The following is a 15904-nucleotide window of genomic DNA, read 5'->3' as shown; positions in this document are numbered from 1 at the left end:
ACAAGCAGTCCTTCTTTGTTACCTGGAGCCACATTGAAATTGAACATGGCTTCCACATGTCAGTTCTCTCTGCATTTGAAAATGGCCAGGGTGTTTCCTGAGCATCTCCTCCTCTCTGTGTCATCACCTGCAGTTTCTTTAACTATTTCTCTTATGATTCAATTATCACTGGTCACTGGCCTGACCAGCGTAGAGGCAAGGACAGTTATTTTCTCATTCATTCTGAACACTTTACTTTTGTAATGCAGTCTAGGTGAAATGGGTATTTTGGGTAATAGTGACACAGAATAGATTCCCATGGAACTTGAACACAACTCAAGTTCGAATTTGTGCTCTGACACATCACATTTTTTTTTCATCATATGCTTCAGTTGGCTTTATTTACATCAATGTACAGGGCATTTTATATGTTGGTTTTAGCATATGTTTTCAACCTGTTGATGTAGTTTGGGGATTTGATGGAATCATTCACCATATTAGCTATCCTTTCTTGTTTCATGCTACCTTTACATTTAAGAAACGTGCTATCTCTGACTTCAGCAATCACCAACAAAAATACTTACCTGGTCGAGGCAACAGTAGAGCGGCAAGGAACTAGAGACCCTTCTGTACTTTAACAATGATTAATTTACTCGTACTGTTTGGTTACAATCATTTAACTATAATCATACCTATTATTAAATGTATGTATCTACGGTGTGATGAATCAGAAGAGTGGTTGCTCTTGATGGTGGTGGGGGAATGTAGAGGAGATGAACCAGAGAAAGGCACAAAGGAGCTTCTGGGGGTAATGGGAATGTTTGGTATCTGAATGACATGTGGCTTAGGTAGGTGTATGCTCTTCTTCAGCAGAACTGCGGAAACCTTTCATTTAAGATCTGTGCATTTCATTGTCTTTAAATTGTATCTCGCTTGTACAACAGTGTGTAAATTCATTTATTGCTTGGATCACCAATTATTAACAATTAAAGTCAGTTTTGCAAATTAAAATCTTGAGGTTTGGAATATCAAAATGACTTTGTCAGTATTTGACAGTGATGAAATCCAAAGTAGGATGTAGAACTCAACCACTGTTTTGTATGAGTTGCTTTTTAAATTCATCCTTTGAATAACACTTCTTTAGGGTGTGGGTGGGATGGGAAATAATTTTCTTTTGAGCAGTCGACTTGATATTCAAAAAAAGATGGATAATAACATTACTATATTTTGGGAACATATTTTCAATAGGTTTTGCTTTGCTCTAATTCTAAGGTCTTGGAAATCTGTAAATGGGTTATCAACATGCTATATTCAGTGAGTGTTTATTTAGAATGGAGAAAATTAGGTGTCATATTGTCTATTTTGTTCACTGAGTATTCTTTACATACCACTTCTCTGAAGGACTTCTCCTTTCCAAGGTGATATTGTGTGACAATCATGCCATAGTGTAAGAAATTATGAGCGATGATTATGTGATGGAACCACATGTTCATTAATAGAATGGTGGCCACGATAATAGAACATGACGCAAAGTAGAATGGCTGTTTTTCAGAGATATAACAAAAGTGCACAAATGTCCTCCACTTTTCATTATGAGCTAATATCTTACAATTACCTGATACTTTTTATTCTTCATGACTTTTTTGCACGTGTTATATAATCTTATTCTCACACGACTTGGAACATATTTTGTTAGGATTAAGATCATGTACATAGGATGGTGAAATAATTTGAGAAAGATCACAGTAAGCAGTCAGCAGCACAGAGCCCAACACGGGGCTCAAACTCACAAACCATGAGATCATGATCTGACAGACTCTCAACAGACCTAGCCACCCAGGTGCCGCACCCAGGCCCAGTGCCTGCTTGGGATTCTGTGTCTCCCTCTCTCTCTGCCCTTCCCCCACTTGTGCGCGCTCTCTCTCTCTCTCTCTCTCTCTCTTTCTCTCTCTCTCAAAAAAATATTAAAAGAAGTTTATAAAAACAATAAATACGTTCTGAACAAGAGCTATCCTTAAAATTAAATTGTGCAATAAAAATAAAATGCTACGAGTAGTGCGTGGCCCATTATGTACAATAAAAACTCGTTGGATAAATTCACTTGAGGATAATGTGACCAAGTTTATTATATGATTGATAGTAATTCCACATATTTAGTGCACAGTTTTAACTAGAATCTTTGCTTTCTGGGGGTGCCTGGCTGGCTCAGTCAGTAGAGCATGTAACTCTTAATCTCAGGGTGGTGCGTTCAAGCCCCGTGTTGGGCATTGAGCCTACTTAAAAAAAACCCAACAATATTAAAAGAAGAATCTTTGCTTTCTGCATTTGGTAGGTTTTCTGAGTTCTAGTATAAAATGTTTGGAAACTTGTAAGGTGATGGGCTATTAGCAAAGCATCATGGTATTGGGGAAAAAGCTGCATGTTGTTACTGGTTGACCTCTATCAGAAGCTTAACCACTTTCTGCTTGAGTAAAGTGGGATGGGTCCCCCAAGCCCCCACTCTACTAGGATATATTTGGCCCAACAAAGTACATGGGATGTATTTGCCCTTGATAAGGGCAGATTTTATTATTTCCCTTATCTCACTGATATCTATTTTATTACTTCCTTTCTTTTTAATGGAAAAGTTTTTAAGTAACATGAAATTATGTGTACTTTTTGAAAAAATTTAGAAAATTTAGGAAAGTATAAAGGAAAGCAAGCAAAAACTTACCTTAATGAAAGATGGGCTATTTCTAATGTAATAAGATCCAATTTTTAAAGTAAAAATGTCAATCTCATTTTTAATAACTCATTTATCAAATCTTTTTTTCTTTTATTAGTGCATTAATCTAGCAAACAGTGATTGAATGACTGCTGTGTGTCAGGTACTATTCCAGGAGTTGGAGATAGAGCAGTAAACTAGGCAGAATCTTTGTTTTCATGGAGCTTATGTTTTTCTGAGGGAGGTATACAATAAACACATAAACAAATATAAAATATGATGTGAGATGGTGATAATGCCCCATGACTGAAATGTAAAGCAGGTATGTGGGTTCAGAATGATGGCAGTCCTTTTTCAGAGAGAGAGTGGCCAGGAGAAGTCTATCTGAGGATGTGACGTTGTACCTGAAATCATAAAGGTGTGAGAAAGCAAGTTAAGTGAGCATCTGGTTAAGGGAACTCTAAGCGCAGGAATAGTAAATTCCCATCAGGTCCAGCACAAAGCCTAAAAACCTGACAGAGACTGGATATCTAGCTCTCTACAATACCATGATCTAACTTTGATATCATGGTACCCATTATTCTGCTTGTATCCCTAGCTTAATTAAGGCTTTCATCTTATGTTAATCTTTTTGGGTTGTTTTTTTTTTTTTTTTTTTTTTGCATGTGTAAAAGTCCTTTTATAACCAAACCCTCAACCACTGGGAGGAAGCACTGCTCCAGAGAATGTTCAAAATAGAAAACTGCTCCAATTCTAAAGTGTGGGCGTCTAGCAGCAAGTAGAGGTTTATAAGAGGCTGCTGAGCAGGGAGGGAAGATTTCCTGAGTCATGTCTTTATGGTTTAATATCATTCTGTTTCAAATCAATTATGATAAGAGCAGATGCATTTTTTCAAATTCAACTATGAAAGTATGTTTCAGGGAAGTAAGAATGGTTTTTTGGGTTATCCATATTTTTGGCTTTTATTATAAAATGCTGAGCTGACTTTAGTAGTCACAGAGCAATTAAATTGCCGTGAAAATTATTCCCAGACTCTTCTAATCAAATATTTCATTTATCTCTTATAAATGCTGAGAAGATCCCAGAAATGCCTTTTTGAAATCTAAACAAATTCAAATTACTGTTTCTAGTCTTATGTATCTAAAAGAGAATAGTATTTCTAATAGAAAAAGATAATAAATAAAGATGATTTTAAATAAAATACCAATAGGTATAAAGTTAATTTCAACCAAGTTATACTTTCTAGAAAATCACCTAACTCTCAATGATTGTTGAGCTCAGTAGTGCTCACCAGCAGTAACATGACTTCAGAATAGGTAAAATTAAATCATGGTCAGCACAGCTTTAGTGTTATGTAGATTTCATATTGCGTTTTATTTCTCTGGAATTGGTAATGGAAACTTGACTCATTAGAACAATCAGAAAAACAAAGAAACAAACAGTGTGTTCTCAGTCCACCCCCAGTCACCATTCGCATTATGCATTTAGCATACCTGTCTTACTTTCAAGTTTTTCTCTTGAGGGAATTAGGATTAGTAAAACTATCTGTACAATCATAAAATAAAAGAACCTGAAAAATCCATCTGCTTTCCTTCCTTCCTTCCTTCCTTCCTTCCTTCCTTCCTTCCTTCCTTCCCTCCTTCCTTCCTTCCTTCCTTCCTTCCTTTTCTTTCTTTCTTTCTTTCTTTCTTTCTTTCTTTCTTTCTTTCTTTCTTTCTAATGTTATTTATTTATTTCAAGAGACAGCACACACAGTTTAGGGGCAGAGAGAGATGGAGAGACAGAATCCCAAGCAAGTTCCATGATGTCAGTGCAGAGCCCCACACAGGGCTCGATCTCATGACCATGACATCATGACCTGAACCTAAATCAAGAGTCTGACACTGCACCACCCAGGCGTCCTCATCTGCTTTTATTTCTAAGCAACTCCTTCTTTCTTCTTTTTGCTTAACAAACATGAAACCCATTTTTTCAAACCATCTCAACACCCTTTATACATAAGTCTAAATTCTGGCTGCTGGGTTAAAATGAAAGACATAGAAAAGCTGGACTTTTAGGGGTTAGTTTGTCCACAGGATTTATAGGATAATAAAGTAGCTTTTCCACTGAAAACTTCTTAGTAGTATTAACTAATTATAGTTGAGAAGAGAAATGGTAACATTTCTTCTTTGGCAGCATTGAAAACTGATGGCCTGTGACTTATCTCAATAGTCTAGAATCAGAAATTTGTCTGTGGAAAAATGGATACTTGGGAGCCTTGCACATCTGTGATTTATGTGGCATTTGATTATAGTTTTCCAAGCTGTGATAGTTCACAATTTAAGCACTTCTCATCACCACCAAGCAACTCCAGAAAATATAGCATCTTTTAATTTGAGACCTCTCAGTTGGCCATACATGGAGATGTCAGGAGAGTTTTGTGGTGACCACGTGCCACAGGCATCTAAGGATATGGTAGAACCGGAATGAACCCGTCCATGTCACTGACAACATGTGTTATGTATTATTATGGTTCTGGTCTCTAGATTTTAATTTCTTGGTGACAGGATCTATATTTGGGGAAAAAGAATTGTCTGGGCTAACTTTCTGTGTAATAATCGTTTGGATTAAATGATTATTTTCCATGCAAATCTAAATAAGATGCAGAGACTGTGGGTGCCAAGGATTTCTGTGTGAATCAGGGGGTAGGAATAACAAAGGAGGCTGTTCTGTGTTAGTGGTAAGAAAGCATCTCTTGGAGGCTAACACATATACATACTCGAATCAAGATTCAGGTAAATGTACTGGTTAAATGGTGGTCACCTGAAACCATTGCCAACAATCAGATGTGCAACCCTGCAGTCCACGTGGCAAACATGGGGGGCGGGGGTTGGCAGAAGTCAACTGCTCTGATTGCTTGAGAACCGCAGACAATGCAGCAATCTTCTCCTTGAAGTTGTTCTGGTAGAAAATAGGCCTCTTTCAAATCCGTGGTCTCAATCCTGTCCAAACCTGGAAGTTACCTTTCACATATATTTTTTCTTATTGCCTGCCTGCTTTTTGGTTTATTCAAACAGCAGTCAAAGAAAAGGTTATAGACTCTCAGAATGAAAACCAAACTTAACTTCTGCCTGGAAAATGCCACTCAAGAAAAAAAAGTTGTTACTTATTTGCCACCTCACAAGTGTACTATTTGAGCACTACCCTTTACTATATGTATTTTTTTCATATATGGATAAGATAATAAGTTTTAAAAGGGATTTCACTTTTCACAGTGATTACTAGTGGCTTGATGATAATTGCAGGTTGGTCTGCACAAGACCATCAAGAGTTTTGGGGGGTCATCCTTTAAATATTTTCCTTTTCTTTATTGGTTTGCCTTCCAATCGTGTAGATATTCCAACAGATTATACTCTTCAATTAGAGCTGAGAGTTTTATCTCATCCCATCTTATTTCCATTTCCCTTTCTCCTGGTGTACGTGTGTGTGTGTGTGTGTGTGTGTGTGTGTGTGTGTGTGTGTATTTATTTATTCCCTGGTGTATACCCTAAGACTCTTAGGGAAAGGAAAATTATTTGCTAGATTCTTAGGCCTTTGCCTGAGGCAAAGTTCCATGAACATACACGAAGTAAAGACCACTGTTTTGAAAGAAAAGTAGACAATTGTTCTTTTGAATCCTTCCTGCCTGTTGTAGGAACTGAGAAGTGAGAAACAGCAGTCAGGCTGGAGAAAATAAATTGGAGCAGTGTCAGGAGGTTGCTTTGGTACAGCTGCTCATGCTCAGTGAAGGAATGAGTGTACATGCAATTTTACTGGAGGACAAATGAATGAGAAGTCAAACACAGAAGATGTAGAAAGAGGGTGATGCCTTTTTGAAAATGATAATTTAAAAGAAAATTTTAATGCTTATTTATTTTTGAGAGAGAGAGAGAGAGAGACAGAGTGTGAGCAGTGGGAGGGGCAGAGAGAGGGAGACACAGAATCTGAAGCAGGCTCCAGACTCTGAGCTGTCAGCACAGAGCCCGACACGGGGCTTGAACCCACAGACTGTGAGATCATGACCTGAGCCAAAGTCGGACACTTAACTGACTGAGCCACCCAGATGTCCTGAAAATGATCATGTTTGTCAATAAATTGTTTTTGTGATTACCTCAAACATAATTGCTTTTTGTGGATTTTGAATAATGATTTTTTTATTCAAATGGGTTGAAGGAATGGGAAGTGTATCGGCAAATACATGCTTCTTCCCCAGATGAAACTGTTTTTTTCTTTCTTTTTTTTTTTAACTTTTTTTTTCAACGTTTATTTATTTTTGGGACAGAGAGAGACAGAGCATGAACGGGGGAGGGGCAGAGAGAGAGGGAGACAAAGAATCGGAAACAGGCTCCAGGCTCTGAGCCATCAGCCCAGAGCCTGACGCGGGGCTCAAACTCCCGGACCGCGAGATCGTGACCTGGCTGAAGTCGGACGCTTAACCGACTGCGCCACCCAGGCGCCCAGAAACTGTCTTTTTCTTAAAATGAGGTTATAACAATCCTCCTCACAAGTATTATGAAAACAAAGCTATGAAGTCCTTGGTTTGAGAGTAGGATTAGGATGCTAGTCACCACTTACATGTTTTCATGTAACTCATTTATTGTAGGGTTCTTTCACATTATTATAAAAGTTAGAGCTTATTGGTGTGACAGTTGAGAGGACTTACTGTGTCCCAGAAGGACCTACCTTGGATGTCATCAGAGCTACCACAACTCATCCTTGGTACCTCATTTGAAAGCATTTTCTGAGAAAAGTAAACTTTCATTTTTAAAATCTGTCAGTTTGAAATGCGTCTGTCAGGACCTTCCCTATGTCTGTAAGGAAAGAGCCAGAACAGTGTTGATGCTATTCTTTCTTATCTCATTACTTTTCCTGTCATGTTTCCAGTCTGGTTTTGACCAACTGGATATTACATCTGTTTCCCCAGGTGTTGTGTGTATTGAGTTAAGGGCTTTTCTTTCGCTAGGAAACAATGTCATGAGAACCATCCATGGGGTGGGAGAGATGATGACCCAAATGGTACTCAGTAGAGGCTCTATCTTCCCCATGAGTGTGCCTGATGTTCAGCCCAGCATCCACCCCAGCAAGCAAGGAAGCCCTGTAGAGCCTGAGGACGTGACCGTGATGGACACCAAACTGAAGATTATTGAGATTTTACAGGTATGCTGCATAATGGAAGCAAAGTGACAAATACCTAATTGAGCTTCTTGGTTTAACTTTCTTACAGACTTTGTTCCACATCACTGTGGAAATATTCTGAAATGCTATTGATCTAATTTATTTCTTTTAAGTTAATGACACTATTTAACATATTAATTACATTTGTTCATTTCCATTAAATGTATTAATGGTGATATCTAACAATTGTGGAGTGCTTTGAGGTTGACAAAACCTCTTTCATATGCATTTTCTCATTTAGTATTGACCCTGATTTCATTTTACCTTCATTTAAGGATTTCAGAGCAGGCAAACTTGAGATTGAATTCTAACTCTATTTCTATTTTTAATTGAATTGGATATGTAATTCTGGGTATCCAGGTTTATCACTGTAGCAAGAAACTGAAATAAAATTTTATTTATTATTAGCAAAATGTTAATAATTGGTTTTTGTATTTTATATAAGTGACTATCTTTGTGCTTTTGAGGCTAGGAATAATATATATATTTAAAATTAACATAGTCTAATACCTAGCTCTGTGAATTTAAAGGAGATAAATTATTATTTTATTCCCCCTGGTTTAGTGAATAAATTCCCTATTACTATAGCTGTGAATTCTTATATATTTTTTTAAGTTTGGGAAGTAGTTTTATGATACTTTAATTATAGCATTTATTCCAGATTTGGAGAATGGAGCCTGGAGTTTTCAAGGGTCTATTAAGATTCTGGATACAATTTACTAGGTCTTTCATCATAATTTAATGTAGACTGAACTACCAGAAGTGGGTTAGTAGTCCTGGAAGGGTCTGTACATTTTTATTTAAAGTAATTAGATTTATAATCATAAAGGGTTTCACATTTCCTCCAGGAATTCCAAAGGCTGAATCCTGAGAAATATTGGCAGGCCTCCCAACCCTGTGTTCATGACCCTGAAAAATCACTTAGTTCTCCTCTTCTTAAACTGAGAAAGGTAGTGATCACCTGACCTGCGGATCTAATGGGCCCATAGCTTAACATCATCCTACTCACTGGACAACCTGTAAAATATGTGACCTCATTTTAGCCCCAGTTACAGAAGATCAGCGTTTGAAAAACATTCTCTAACAGCTCAAAAATGATGAGATGGAGATACTACTGCGGTGGGACAGATTAGGGCTGACCTTTCTTTGTTGCCTCTTTCGGGCTTTTAATGTATTTCTTGTTGAAACTCTTTCCTCACTCTGATTTTTGTGTTCCGTGTCTGGGTCTGCTTCACTCTGTCTGCGTTCCTATGTGCTGCTCTTGAATACGTTTCTTTCTTAGAACACCTCTTCAAGAATTTCTTTGTAGCTACATTCCTTCCGCAAGTCTCCTGCTTCCTGCCAGTTCTTCCTCCTCACAGGGTCTTCCTATCTTTTCCCCATATTTTATGTATCTCTCTTTTTATTTCTCTCTCTCATTCTCTCTCTCTATCTTTGGCCCTCTCTCAACTATCTTTCTCTGCATTTGTTTTTATTCTTCCCTTTGCCCCTTTCCTACCTTCCATTTATGTTTCACAATTAAATATATTGGAAGATGAAAGTTTTTACTTTGGTTCTATTTATAAATAAAAATCTAGGGGTGCTGGGATGGCTCAGTGGGTTAAGCGTCCAACTCTTGGTTTCGGCTCAGGTCACTATCTCATGGTTCGTGATTTCGAGCACTGCGTCGGGCTCCGTGTTTACACTGCAGAGCCTGTTTGGGATTCTCTGTCTCATACTCTCTCTGCTCCTCTCTTGCTCACTCCCTTTCTCTCTCTTTCAAAATAAATAAACATTTAAAAAAATAAAATAAAATACAAGTCTATGGAGCACTAATCTTCAACGAAAATGTAATGTGTTTCACCAATTAGTGTCTTATTAATTTGTTCTTTACGTAGTTTTTTTTTTTTAAACCCTTCCTTTCAAGCACCTGCAATCAGTTTCTGTCCCCACCCTTCTGCTCAAGGCTACCAAATCCAATGGCCCCCTCTCAGCCTGTTTTCCCACAATCTGTCCCCTGTTTTGAAATCCCCTTAACTAGAATCCATTCAACCTGTATGTATTTTAGCACTCACCACATGCTCGTAAAAGAGACTCTTTGGTGTTTGTTACCCTTCTATGTTATATGCTCTTCAAAGGCAGGTCTTATATCCTTGGCAACTTTTTTGTACCCTCAGGTACCTTTCTTAGTACCTGGCTTAGCAAATGTTTATTGACATGAAGCATGTTTGTTGCCCATAAGGAGCATAGACAGCTAGCAGAGGAGAGAGAGAGAGACAGAGACAGAGAGACAGAGAATAAATAATAGATGTATTAGGTAGCCAAGAGACAGATAGGTGTAAATAATGGGTTGGGTGAGCAAAAAAGAGAACAGTTGGTTTGGATTGGGGAACCAGGGAAATCTTCTTTAGAAAAGGGATTTAAACTGGATCTTGCAGGGTATCTCAAAGGCTAGTTGTTCTGGGTGGAAGAGAATTTTCAAGGTAAAGTGGACACTGAACAATTGTGAGAAGGCAAGAAAGAAATATCCAGTGCTATTGGAACAGAGCAGTGTGAGAGGGAGAATGCAAGAAGGGAGGGGGGAAGGACCAGGGAGGGAGGGGTGTGATACAGGAGTCACAGAAATGGTAGGAGATCAGGTCAGATGGTACCATACATGTCCATTATTGTTTACTGTCCAAACGAGGCTCTTTTGAGAGTGTAGGGGGCACTAATAGTAATTTTACTGCAACAAAAGCTTAAACTAGGCTTATTTCAGGCAAGCTGGGATGGAAGGGAGCCTCGTATTAAACCACTTCTTTATTGTTTCCCTTCTCCACTCAGAAATCTGTAGCACATACTTTTTCTTTCTCTGATCTCCACTGAAGTCTGTGCAGCCTGATTTAGTTCTTGACACTTTTTTAACGTTTTTATTTATTTTTGAGAGACAGAGAAAGACAGAGCATAAGCAGGGGAGGGGCAGAGAAGGAGACATAGAATCTGAAGCAGGCTCCAGGTTCTGAGCTGTCAGCACAGAGCCCGACACAGAGCTTGAATTCACGAACTGTGAAATCATGACCTGAGCCGAAGTTGGATGCTTAACCGACTGAGCCATCCAGGCGCCCTTCGATAATTTTCTAATTATGTTAACCATGCTATATTTTGTTTTCCCAATTCAGGCATAGGCTTCTTGAGAGCAGGGGTTTCAAGTGTTTGCATTCTTCATAGTACCCAGCACAGGCAGGAACCTTATTGTCTTATTCTCTTAGTGTCTCTCAACGTGTTAGTTAAGGAGGCAAGGTCAACAACACAATCCAAGGGAAAGCAAGCACCAATGAAGCTAATCTATGGTATATTTGGATGCTGCTTCCTCAGCTGTCCTTTTGTAGCCTAGATCCCAAACTGATTGTGGTAGAGCCAGAATCCACACTATCGTACCTGGAAGTTTAGCCTCTCTGTGCGTGAATGAAAATCACAGCACCAGCAGTCTCCTCCCAGAGCCAATGTTACCTCCGCAAAATGCTCAGTGAAATAGTCATCATTACCTCTTCATCCAGACTCATTGGATACCTTGGTCTGGAATATTCAGAGTAATCACGGGGGAATCGTTTTCTTTTTCCTAAAAAACTGCTTTGGGATTTTACTGACATTGGCTAATGGAAATGCATCACTCTTGTTAGCTTTATGGCTGATGAGCATGTATGCAACTGGAGTCTTAAGAGCTGAGATTTGTACTTAGTTCGTGTGAAGTGTTAATAGTTACGTTGTTCTTGGTGTAATGAACTGTCGTTTTAAACATGATGCTAATAAAATTATGTTTTTAATGCTCTTTTGTAGTTTATCCTGAGTGTCAGACTGGATTATAGGATCTCATATATGCTGTCAATATATAAGAAGGAATTTGGAGAGAACAATGAAAATGCTGAAGCATCTGCCAGTGGCTCTCCAGATACATTACTACCATCAGGTACCTCCTTTGTGACAATATTTACCCCATAGCGTTCATATTTTAAGACACAGTAATATTTCTAGGAGACACAAATGCAGAAACCATATCCACCAATGACATGAAGGAACTGAGACAGAGCCTAGAACGTCTTGGAGGATGTTTGCAGTTACTTGGTGCTAAGTCCTCAGAATGCAGTTAATTTTGTAGCCTTCACAATTCGATGAGGGAGAGGTACTGTTTATGTGCCATTTTACAGATAAGAAAACCGAGATCAGATGGGTTAAATTACTGGCTAAAGGTCACGAAAATAGTGGAGGAGGGATTCCCTCAGAGGTCTCTCCAGTTTCAGGGCCTGAATCTTGTAAGCACCATACCGTGTTGGTGAAAGTCCAAGGGAGACTTTTTTGCTTGATCAAAGAGCAGTGTGAAATGTAGCTTTCGGGAAGAAAGGTGATTTTTAGGAAGCTGTTGCCCAGCTCAAGAACAAAGACATGGTATCTCCCAAAGGTCTGAATGAGGGTGGTGATGTGTGTATGTGCGTGCACTTACTTTGCATGGTTATGAACTGGTACCGTATGTCAATTTTTCACATTTAAAAATGTAAGAATGAAAACCACTCTTATCTCCGTGTGTAGGAGCATAGTGAAGAAAGAGCGTAAGAATTACTGTAAAAATTTTGTGACTGTAGAGAATACCTTATGAAACCTAAGAAATACTACATTTCCATGTTTCTGAATAAGTCAGGCCAGTAACAGCAGTCTAGAAACTACTGTATTAAAGATTTAGCCAGGTGACTGAATTCTTTTTCTGAGTATCAGATTTGTGTACAAATATGAACTGTTCTTCTAATCGCAACCAGTATGAAAGTGTCAGGGAACCTCCTCTTTTTTCCCTGTCATTCGATTTGGCAGGAATGATTCCGTGATTGTAAGTGTGTAGTTAAAATGAGTGGTAGACCGGGGTGCCTGGGTGGCTCAATCGGTTAAGCGTCCGACTTCAGCTCAGGTCATGATCTCGCGGTCCGTGAGTTCGAGCCCCGCGTCGGGCTCTGTGCTGATGGCTCAGAGCCTGGAGCCTGCTTCTGATTCTGTGTCTCCCTCTCTCTCTGCCCCTCCCCCGTTCATGCTCTGTCTCTCTCTGTCTCAAAAATAAATAAACGTTAAAAAAAATTTTAAAAAAATGAGTGGTAGACCAATGTCCTGCTCTCCGACTCCTTAGAACCATCCAGAAGGCAGCATGCCTCTGTAGATGGGTTAAGTTTGCCTACGTGAGAAGTCACTTCTGGTACATTTGCAACAGTATTGTTTTTATGTTTCCCAGAAGTATAGAACTCCAGAGGGCCATTTCCAGGAGTCACGTGGCTGAACCAGAGAGCCTAGCTGGCGGTTGCATTGACAGTATCATAAAAATTATTGGCTTTCAGAAGCCAGACTTCTGAAAATAGAAGCTCCAAGTGTCAGTAAAGTATGGGAGGGAACCCTCAGAAAACCAGTTCTTTCTGATTTACCTGATCTCTTTCATTGGTTGAGCCTGGAAGAGAGAGCTTTCTGGGGAGAATTCTTTTTTCTTTCTTTCTTTCTTTCTTTCTTTCTTTCTTTCTTTCTTTCTTTCTTTCTTTCTTTCTTTCTCTGCTTTGTTTTGTGCTTTGGAGATGAGAAATAAATAATGTACTTATTTAAATGTGTTATTTTAAGAAAGATATCTTCAAAATATTGGTGGTGAGGACGGGTAAGGAATCATGATTGGTTCACATAAAAAAAATTAATGTCCCATAAGAAGAAGGGATGGAATTGTAGAAGAGGAGCATGTCTGAAAGGACCATGTTGTTTGGAAATACCGTAACAGTTACAAGGTTCATTACTGCTATATTTTGATTCTTTAAAAAACATATTTAAAAAATGTCCTTCCACGTCATCACCCAGTTAAATTATATGTGTGTGTGTGTGTGTGTGTGTGTGTGTGTGTGTGTAGCTGATGCATATATATATGTTTATACAGGTGATGCAACTTTGTAAATGGTGCTTTCTGATCTAAATATATCTTTGTAGCAATATATGTTTCAAAATGTAAACTTTGTTTAAAACATTGATATGTAAGTGAAATTATATTGCGGCTTTTTAAACTGTTGACTTTTCCTGGCAGGAAGGAATGAAGGCAAAATATTTTTAGGTGTGCTAATATCAATATAAATATTGTGACTCCTAATTATGATAAGATAAAGAATGGATTTTACCCTTTGTCTTTGTAGCGATTGTTCCTGATATAGATGAAATCGCAGCTCAGGCAGAAACGATGTTTGCTGGAAGGTATAGTAACACATCTGTGGCTTTATCTTGTGAATACAATTTTTGCTTAGAATTTTATTGATACTTTGCTATTGTTTACCTCCCGATATTTATTTAATTTTAGATCCTTTATTGTTGGCAACATAATTTCTGCCAGAAATGAAGCTGCTAATTTACTGTAGAAGAGGAAAGCCTAGCTTTTCTTTTAGGTAGGCCAGGGGGAAAAAGACAAGAGAGATGAGATCAGTGTATTGAACTTTTCCCTGAATTCTTTTTGCTTTTCTTCCCTCAAATAATGACAGCACGCGAATGCCCTTTAAGTCCCCTGGTATCAGTAGCGCTGTGTCTTGCAAAACATCGCTTGCCTGAATCTAACAAAATTTGAGGCAAGGAAGTAACTTCTTTCAATGTTATCATTAACTATTTGTGAGAAATAAAGCTATTTGCTGCCTGTTGGAAATATCCATGATTAAAGAAAACATGCCTCTGGCATGGCTACCCTCCTTTGTTACTGGGAGCCCCGACGTTTATTGTTTTAAAGTTGCTTCTTTCCTTTTCAGAAATGAAAACTAATAGCAGTAAAAAAGAAAAGTAAAGGAAAAAAAAATGAACCTGAAATGTCTAAGCTACAACTTACTGAGTTTCTGGCATTCATTTCTGTTATAGGTTTGCCATGAGAAACTAAACAAATTTCACACTAAGCCCTTTGTTGCATTTTCTTTGGTTAGAAAGACAAACAAGAATGAAGAATCAAGGGAACCAAAAAGGATTTTTATCTCTAGTGAACATTTGGTTTAGCTTTGTTTTCATGTTGTTTTGGTGGATTTTGTTGTTGTTATTATTGTTTTTCCTATTCAAGTATTTCATTATTCCCGAGAAGAGATAGATAATAAATCAGTGTATGATTTTTCACCTTGAAATAAATGGACCTCTTCCTCCAGTGCGGTCTTGCCCAGTGCCTGAGTATAGCAAATACCCAGAGCAGCTCTGGTGATTGTGTCCACATGTGTGTGTGTGGGTGTACACCCTTGTCCTTCTCCCAGCTGTCACTACCTGTCGTGGAGGGGTCTCTAGGGTTCTGGGGAAAGTCAGCTGTTGCTGTACATCCCTCCTAGTATCTCTTCTCAGTACTAGAGTCGAGATTTTTTGGATCGATTTAGATTTCTAGCCTTTGTCTATGTCGAAGTGAGCAACTCATCCTGGTCGGCCTCGTACCTTCCCAGTACGAGCTCTGAAAAGTCTTCCGTTCTGGGAACCCCCCTCCATCTCGGACATATTTGGAGGGTTGGTCACCCCTGCTTTTCGTGGACACATACACAGGCTTTTCTTTGTGCTTTGTTTCTTGATCAGTTACATGAGGGGGGAAGAAAAGTGTAAAATTATTTTGCTTTTTATTTTCCAGTTTTTTGGGGAGGAAAGGAATATATAGCTCTGAGAATGTATACATAATTTGAATACCACTTATGAATAGATTTTATGTAAATATAAGCTATTGTAGAATTATTGTTGGTTTTATAGAAAGGAGAAAAATCCAGTTCAACTTGATGATGAAGGAGGCAGGACATTTTTACGGGTCCTCATTCATCTGATCATGCACGACTACCCGCCTCTGCTATCAGGGGCCCTGCAACTACTGTTCAAGCACTTTAGCCAGAGAGCTGAAGTTTTACAGGCATTTAAACAGGTAAGATTGAGTAGCCCCTCAATGGTGCCAGAGCGGAAGCTCCGAAAATGTTGTCTGTAACATCCAACCTGACTTCATGGTTGCAGAGTTAATGAGACTGTGAGGCTTTTCCTGGAGATGCTTTCTATTTTTAAAGATAGATGTGGCCTTGT

At 38.6% G+C, this 15904-nt stretch overlaps 1 protein-coding gene across 2 annotated transcripts in view; it reads left to right on the top strand.

Moving 5' to 3' along the window:
• The window catches only part of ITPR2 (inositol 1,4,5-trisphosphate receptor type 2), a 508158-nt gene that overhangs the window by 189634 nt on the left and 302620 nt on the right, over positions 1-15904 (top strand). For both annotated transcript variants that reach the window (XM_043561419.1, XM_043561418.1), the window contains exons 22-25: positions 7665-7858; positions 11672-11801; positions 14032-14089; positions 15587-15752. In XM_043561419.1, the coding sequence (XP_043417354.1) occupies positions 7665-7858; positions 11672-11801; positions 14032-14089; positions 15587-15752 (548 nt within the window). The remainder of the gene's footprint in view (positions 1-7664; positions 7859-11671; positions 11802-14031; positions 14090-15586; positions 15753-15904) is intronic.

This window comes from Prionailurus bengalensis, chromosome B4 (genome assembly GCF_016509475.1).
Source record: "Prionailurus bengalensis isolate Pbe53 chromosome B4, Fcat_Pben_1.1_paternal_pri, whole genome shotgun sequence".
NCBI classification, from domain to species: domain Eukaryota; kingdom Metazoa; phylum Chordata; class Mammalia; order Carnivora; family Felidae; genus Prionailurus; species Prionailurus bengalensis.
Note: the sequence above shows the minus strand (reverse complement) of the source record. Positions and strands in the feature narration are given on the sequence as shown.